This window comes from Pelmatolapia mariae, linkage group LG4 (assembly GCF_036321145.2).
Source record: "Pelmatolapia mariae isolate MD_Pm_ZW linkage group LG4, Pm_UMD_F_2, whole genome shotgun sequence".
Taxonomy (NCBI): domain Eukaryota; kingdom Metazoa; phylum Chordata; class Actinopteri; order Cichliformes; family Cichlidae; genus Pelmatolapia; species Pelmatolapia mariae.
The window spans coordinates 35,125,254-35,133,974 of record NC_086230.1 but is presented as its reverse complement, the minus strand read 5'-3'; the positions used below and the strand labels follow the sequence as shown (position 1 = coordinate 35,133,974).

The following is an 8,721-nucleotide window of genomic DNA, read 5'->3' as shown; positions in this document are numbered from 1 at the left end:
CATCTGCTGGACATCAAATAACCTTTGACCTGTGACAGTCCAGACATGGTCAGTTTACCATGGCAACAAGTAGGATAGAATTTAGATGTAAGGTAAGCTTAATGGCCTCAAAGTGTGGTTTAAATATAAAAGCAGGTTCTGATCACAGTCATTTAGAAAAACAAGTGTGGAAACAGAGTCACCATGTGTCCATCTGTGCTTCGGTTCTCGCAGTGATGCAGAGACCAGTTTTTACTGGGACGATACCATTGCTGTTCCTACCATGTTTGCTGGGAAGCTTCCCACGGTTGGAGCTTCAGGCTGATATTTGGTGGATTTCCTTTGGTATAATTGGTTTTATGAATCAGCTGCATAAGTAAAACCTTCTAAATGTGCAGAAAGTTTTTTAGCCTTTGAATGACTGACAGAAGTACAGGATGGAGTATTTTACAGAGTGTTAACTCCACTTTAAAGCTCACAGAGCTCAAACAGTGATGACAGATGTAATGAAATGGTGAATATTTCAGCCACTGTCAGCAGTCCTGACTGTTAAACAGTCCAAACACACACTGCTGACAGTGTGACACACACAGGCTGCGGTAAACTGTCAGTTACTCACTGCTGAAGACTCCTCAGCAGAACAGGAACAAACACAAATCCAACATGTTTGCAATAACAGTGTAGTATGTCACCAATAAATGACAATAATTAATCAGCTGAAATTAGACCAACCTGTCATGTTATGAATTTAGGGGTCTGTTTGTCGGTTATGTTTGAGATTAGAGACCTGCAGGAACAAAACCCATACCCGCTGGCCAATCAGATGTCTGGAAAGTAGCGTCCCCCTTCCTGGAAGATTCCTCAGACTTCACAGTGCTGACGGAAGCTTTCAGTCTGTCTTTATCTGATAAGCATCAGAACTATAGATTAGGAGAAACTTTATTTCTGCTTTTTTCTGTTGGCTGCCATTTTTAACTATTTTAATCTTCTGTAAGTCCTGATATTTGACCTTGAGCAGGACATTTATTTGTTTTTGCTGAGCTCGTATTAAATTTCTAAGCAGATTAATCCTGTTTGAATTCTGGTTTCTGACTGATCATTTCCAGTGTCGCTGAAGGAAATTTGTGCATTTTATCGTGAAACTGTGTTACGTATTAATTTAAAACCATGAAAGGCGACTTGCTTTATGTAGTCTTAGTCAAATATCAGTGAAGGGAAGTCAGGCAGGTGAGGTGACTCTGCCAGGTGAGTCGTTTATTTACAGAGCTGAACCTCAGACCAGAGAAAACTGCAAAATGAAACAGTAACTGAGAATAACTGGCCCCACCTCTCCTGACCCGAGGGACCTGCTGACTGACTGTGCAGTCCTGTGAAAGCGTCCATCCTTACTGCTTCCACAAGAATTAAGAGGGTGAGCAGCAGCCAGGTGCTGCTAATCAATTGCATTGATTAACTGATCACCATCAGTGTGATCGTCTCCGTAAAAGCTGAAGTTTTTGGCATTTTGAAGGTCTGGAACATTCAGGTGTGTAAACACAATTCCACAATCTTCCTAAGTGTGCAGAAAACCCCAAACCCAGACTCTACAGTTAGCAGGTTAAAGTTCATGACAGCACAATTAGACAAAGGCTGAACGAGGATGGATTGTTTGGATGGGTTGAGGGAGAAAGCAAAAAACAAAAGAACATTACAGCACGGCTTCACTTTGCAGAGCTGCACCTGAAGGAAGAAGAAATGAGACCAAAGTGGAGCTGTTTGTTTATAATGCACAGCACCACGTTTGGAGGAAACCAAACACCTCACAATAGCTGTCAGCACGGCGGTGGAGGGATCAGGGTTTGGGCGTCTTGCAGTCACTGAGAGAACTTGGAGAAAACTGGGTCATCAGCAGGACAGAGGTCCATGCACTGCAACAAATCTGAAACAGAACAGCTGAAAAAAAAACCACCAAATCGAGGTGCTGTGGTGGTCCAGAGTCCAGACCTCAACCTGGCTGAGAGGCTGTGCGTACACGAATGCTGCAAAGCTGAATAAGCTGAAGCAACGCTGCAAAGACGAGTGGACCAAAACCCCCCACAGTGATGACAGAGACAAACCTCCGTCACAAACACCAGACCTGCATGGAGGCCTGCATATACAGTTGACCTGCACGGACAACTGTATATTATCGTCTTTTCAGCCTCATTGCTATCACTGGTTCAACAGTTAATAGATGATCAATCAATTATGATCAAAACAGGTATGAATCAGTGTGACTCCAGTGTCAGTGTTTCATCAGCATCTCAAAGATGATCTAAGATTTATTAAGTGCTCAGATTTTAATCTCGATTATAAAGACAAAGTAAACTCAGGATTTCAGAGTCGTTTTCCTTTCTGGGGAAGCAACGCTGCCCGAGCGATGGAAAACCATGGCAACTGAACATGTTTACTGTGGTATTAAATGTGTTTTTGTGCCCTGAAAATCTTTGGTCCTTTCATGACAAAATACAGTTTACTAATCACTAATTGACAACATAAACATAAACTGTGTTTGTGGTGCTGACCCAAGAGCAGGAAAACACGACGGGCAGAACTGGATTTGAACAAAAAGCGAGCCTTTAATTGTGGCTGATAGAGGAACGTAGAAACAAAAGGCAACGTCCAAACTACATTATAACCTAAACTGAGGAAGCCAGCATTAACCATGAAAACTGTGAACCTGAACCCAAGCTCGAAAATAATTCCTGTGACTTGAAGTACACGAGGCTAGAAAAACAAACGACCCGACACCGAACAGAGGGAGACAGCGGACTTAAATACACAGAAGGGTAATGAGGGAAACACCTGGGAAACACAGCTGACACAAATGAACCTGATGCGACAAGGGAAGTAAAACTAAACACGCTGAACATGGAAACACAGGACTTTCAAAATAAAACAGGAAACATAATGAAACGTAGACATGACAACACAAGCTTGACAGTAGAACATGGAAACACGCAGACATGACAGACTGAAGAGACACAGAAACACAAGGAGAGACATGGGGACAGATAAGGGAGACGAAAGCATAATTAAACATTAAACATAGAGGACAAGAGAGACTTACACAGAAGACAGGAAAAGACTCATAAACATGAGACATGGAAGAAACACAAACCCTAACTAAATAACACAAGAACTTAACATTAAAGCAATCTAACATAAGAAAAACAAAAATACAAAATAAAGTCAAAACACCAGGTTATAGACCCAACCCCTGAAAAATGAAGACAAAAGCTAACGCTGATGTAGCTTCACACAGAGACAGTATTAGCCAGCTAGCTGCTATCTTGGGTATTAAGTATTCTGTTAGCTAACATTAGCCAGAACAAAGACAGTTTTCTCAAACAAAGACCATCAGATTTGATTTTTGTGAACATCCGCAGGACATTTGATTCGTGAAGGAATTCTTTGATTTGGAGGTTCAAATCCAACCCTCAGCTAATGTTAGCTAGCAGTTGCATGCATGCTAACATGGACAGATTGAGTATCATGCGTCTGAGAAGCTCGATTCATTTTAAAAGACTTTAAACTGGCAGACCTCCAAATGTTCGGTCATCTTTTAGAAGACCCCAGCTGGTTTTTACCATCAGCTCTGTAAGGCCCTCCAGCACCGTCTCTCTGTGCTCTGATTGGTCAGAACGGCATGGACTCGTGACTCAGCTCTGACTCACAGCGTTGACCTCTGGCCGACTGAGTCAGGAGGTTCAGAGAGCCTCGTTTACATTTAACGGTGGTGCGAGTGAACGTACGTCAGACGTCTGAGATCTTCGTCGTTAAAACACGTCTGCATGCCCTCTCCTGCCTCACAGCAATAACCCTGTTTCAGATATTTACAGTTACAGGGCATTATTAAAACTGTAGATATCTGAAGGCTCCAGAGGCAGCTGGGAGGATGAGGAAGGCCTGCTTCAGAGGTAGAGAAGGACATCCTCAGGTTAGAAGTTGTCGTAGTCGTAGAGTCTTGATTTAATACATTCTGAATGGGCTGCAGGGTTCGCATCACTGCTTTTTTACTATTGTTTCACAGATTTCCCTGAAAACCACATTTAACGCAGCTCCTCCCTGACTTTTTATATTTTTCATCCTTTTTCTTTTGTTCATGCTTTTAAAATATACAAACTCCACTTTGGACCAGTGGTTACTGAAAAAGTTCAGAAGTAGATTTGTGAAGTAGTCAGACTCGAACGTCAAGGAAGGTGGTAGGGAAGCAGACTACGCAGACATTTCGGGTTTCCAGAGGTGAGCAATTTATTTACAGTGAACTCAATTGAATGTGTAACTTAACAAAACTTCCCCCCAAAGTAACTCAATTAACAAAACTCAACAGACCACAGCTCTGTTAACACAGCTCTCCTCTGGCAGAGACTGGCTTTAAATAAGGCCATCAATTAGCCCAGTCTGTACCACTCACTTGAACTGAGGGATCTAAAACTCTACACAGATGATTAAAAAAGACACAAAACCGCACACTTCTAATATGCACATTTACACAACTGAGTGGCTGTATTAATGAAAAGAAAAAGATTCAACAAAACCTTTCAGACCTTGACACAAACAAAAGGAAGCATTTCTATGGACAAATAAACCCCTCCACTTGGTTCGACCTGCTGATGTCATGTGTGACATCATCAGGACTTTAAAATGGGGAAATGCTAGGCGGGCGTTTCCCCACACCTGGCCCACATGAAGACTGAAAAGACAGAACAAAGCAAGTATGAACAAATGACTTAATCTGTAACACAATAAAATATAAAGAAACATGTAACTGAGTATTTACCTTAATTTGCCGAATGTTTGATTTGCCTGAAACAGAACGCTTCCACAAACAAACCCGGGATAGTGAGTGCAGCAATGTTACATGACAACTAGCAAATCATAGCAAATAAATAGAAACAGAATAATGTGTATAATGTGCAAAAAAAAGGTCAACACATATGGGACAAATGGAGAGCATTGCTACTGATCATCCACTTTGTCACAAGATTAAAATATCAAAAGATGTAAAATATTAAGAGAAGCAACAAAACAGCTTTAAATCCAAATGAAAGATGGACGACCAGCAAAGTTCATGAAGACGTCGGTGAGCTCAGATTATTTCTGTAGCACATTTAAATACAGCTGACGTAAAAGCAATCTAACAATTAAATATATTGTTAGTATAAAAGAAGTAACAATGATAAAGAATAAAAATAATAATAAAAGACACAGTGAGAAGGAAAAGCTACTGAGGGGAAGAAGAACGTTTAAAAGCATTCAAACATTCTGATCAGCTTTTATTTTGAAATTATTTTCCAACAAAGGCTCGAGGTAGAGGAAGCAAACCGCAAACTGTCTGCTTCAGAAATCTGGAGACGTCAGCAGCCACAGCGAGGGATTTGGCGATGACCGAGCCACACCAATGTCCCGCTGGCCGCTGTGATGTCACCTCGGTACTTCAAGTCCAGTTTTGAAGCATGGATGTGAATAATCTGGCCGATGCCGCCTTGGTGCTTTGAGGCTGGCTGTGACGAGTGAGGGCTTGCTGTGGAACGACACCCTCATTGCCTGCAGTCACCAATCAGTGAGCGTATCCTGGGTAATCTTCCAATGAGCAACATTTGTACAGATGACTTTTATTTTCATTCACTGTGACCCGACATGAGTGACTGAGCCCAGAAACTGATCAGCAGTGTTACTGAGGTCAGGCTGATTCAATAATGGGTCACACTGTTCACCTGCGGGGCGGGGCGAGATGGCAAGGTGAATCTCTGATGACACCAGAGTCCTTTTACCGTCACGTCAAACAGACCTCCCTCCTCCTCCTCCTCTCCGATCACACGAAGAGCTCCTTTTTCCCGTCGAGCACCGAACATTTAAATAACGATTTGACAAGTGAGGATGAGGAGGGGGTGAAAGGAGTGTGGTAATGGAGGTGGCTGGGGGCTGGTGGTGCTTCTCCCGGGCGCTGAGCCAGCCCGTCGGAGATCCAGAGTTCATCTCCACCATTAAAACTCCATTTAGGAGACTGAGGACTCGTTTATCACGCCCCCCTGAAAGCTCACATCTCCACGCTCAGACCTCATATCGCACCGAACACACACTGGACACTTTATTAGGTACACCTTTGTCTTTCACGGATCAGATTCAACAAGCTGCTGGAAACGTTCCTCCATGTTGACATGACATCATCATGATATCATCACACAACTGCCTCATCCATGATGGGAATCTGCCGCCCCTCCACATCCCAAAGCTGCTCTGAGATCTGTGACAGTGGAGCTGTGCGCTCAGAGATGCTCTTCTGCAGACCTTCCTTGTAAAACGTACTTATTTGACTTCCTGTTTCCTTCTTATCGGATGCTCAGTGCGCGGCTTGTCTTCACCATACAAGCCTAAATGCCACCGCTGCCACGTGATTGGCTGTTTGGGTTAATGAGCAGGTGAAAAGTTAACAAAGCGGCTGGTGTCTCATTTGAATTATTAATAATGTGTGAAATCTTCACCAAAGTTTAATGAACTGTTTGCATGTTGATGTGTTTGGGATGTTCGTTCATATGTTTATGAACACGTGATGATCCAACAGGAACGTTCCTGTGCTCTCTTACCCTGCTGTGATTTACATGTATGACCCCCCCCTTCTTGAACCTGATTCATCTGAATTCAAGCACACCTCCTCCCCCTCCTCCCCCCTGCCTCTGCTGCGGAGGGGGGAGGAGGGGGAGCAGGTAGGGAGGGCGGATGGAGGGCGGGGAGGGAACTGCGCCTGCGCCCTGTCTCTCCATCCCCTCCGCATCGCCCCCACTCCTCTCCTCCCTGCCTCCCTCCCTCCTCTCTCTTTTCTGCAGCATCAGTACCACCTCCCCCGTGCCTCCTCCCCCTCTCTCTCTCGCTCGGTTTTCCTGCCGGGCTGCTGCTTTGCGCGCTGCGGGGCCACACTGCGACCACACCGAGGAGGAAGAAGAGAAAGCCGCGGACCGACGGGGGGGCCAGCCGAGCCAGAGCGGCGGACATTTAAAAAAAAAAACCGAATAAGAAGAAGGACGCGGGAGGAAGAAGGAGGCGCGGACAGCGAGCCCGAGGAGCAGAAGCAGAAGGCGGAGACGCGTTCCTCCCTCCATCTCTGCCTCCGTGAAGAAGAGCCGAGAGGAGCAGCAGCAGGAGGACCGCGAGGACCTCGCAGCGGAGAAAACGACGACCGACGCGGAGCCGGAAGCCTCCCCCCCCTCCCCCCTGGACCAGGGACGATTCTCTGTTTGTAGCAGCGGCGCGGCGACACGATGAAGGACCGCACGGCGGAACTGCGAAGCGTAAGCTCTCCTCCTCCTCCTCCTCCGTCTCCTCTTCCCTGTCGGCCTCCATCATGTTCGCACATCCTCCTCCTGCGGCCTCCGGAGGAGCGGGGGGAGGGGGGAGGGGGTCTGTGGCTCTGCGGAGCTTCATGCTGTGAATACAGAGCGCGAGGACGGACCGTTACTGTCGGCTTGAGCTCGTGCTCCGTGCGCGTGCGTGAGTGGAGGTCACGGCTGCGGCCGGACACTTTCCCGCTTTTTTATTTCTGCTGTTTTTTTGGGTTTTGTGGCGCTAACATCAAAGGCCGCCGCAGAGCCCCCCCGTGCATGATGGGAAAACGGCTTCAACACGCGCCCATCCGCGCGCATTCAGGCCGCGCGTGCCTGTGTGACCTGATGGGGGGAAGGGGGGGACCAAAATGCAGAGATTTTTTTTTTTCAAGGCCGCATCCTGGAGCTGCGCGCGCCTCCTCCCTGACGGAGCCGCGTGAGTGTGGGGGCACCGTCAGAAGGGAGGGATCCGGGAGGGGGGGGGGTCACGGTCCTGTGCGGCTTTGACGCGCGTGCGGAATGCGGAGAGATGCGGCGTTTATGCGGCCGCCGCGAGCGAACAGCTGATGCTGGGTGGTGGTGGTGGTGGTGGTGGGAGGGAGGAGGGGGGTCACATCAGCGAGTCAAACTCTGCAGCACCTCCACGCGCCTCCCGCCGCCGACACCACCTTGGGTTCAGCCGGGTTCGCGTGAGGCGGAGCAGAGCTGCACGCGCACATCCGTACACGCATCGATCCGCCATCAGCGCGTGTCACCGATTATTGATCGACCCTGGGATGTTTTTATGAATGAATCCTCATTTGTTGCGGTTTCTTCACCTCCATCTTTCTCCTCCACCTCTCTGTGTTTCTGGGAGGAGCCTGATCAATAATACGTGATCAATAAATCAGCAGCTGAATGCTCTGTGTGTGTGTGTGTGTGTGTGTGTGTTGAGGTGATTTGCATTGAGAAAGTGAGGGGCTCAGCAGCGCCTGAGTTTACCGCACTGCTGTCCGTCCACCCCCCTGCCTCCTCTCTTCCTCCTCTCTGCCTCCTTTTCCTCCTCGCTGCCTCCTCTCTGCCTCCTGTGAGGCTGTACCTGAGTGGTGTGGCTGTTTACACCTGAGTGTGGGTCAGCTGCTGGTGGGCTCTGCTAATGTTAGCTTGTGTTGCTGTTCTTATTGTTGCTCTGTAGGTGAGACACACTCGCCTGTTTATTTCTGTGAATAACTCACCGAATGACAAAAAAACTTCCTGAATCTTGAATCAATCATCCGCCCTTCTCTCATTCTCTCCTCATCCCTCCATCTTCACCTCTTTTCCTCCACCCATCCTTCCTTTAACGTGTATTACCTCCATCACTTCTTCTCTCCTGTCCCTTTTTCATACTTTCCTTTTCCCTTACCTCATTTTTCATCTT

General features: G+C 46.8%; 1 protein-coding gene across 1 annotated transcript in view; it reads left to right on the top strand.

Moving 5' to 3' along the window:
• Window positions 1-6,814: 6,814 nt before the first annotated feature.
• stx1b (syntaxin 1B) overlaps window positions 6,815-8,721 on the top strand; it is a 48,352-nt gene continuing 46,445 nt past the window's right edge. The window contains exon 1 of the mRNA XM_063472578.1: window positions 6,815-7,289. Coding sequence (XP_063328648.1) covers window positions 7,260-7,289 — 30 coding nt within the window. The 5' untranslated portion in view covers window positions 6,815-7,259. The remainder of the gene's footprint in view (window positions 7,290-8,721) is intronic.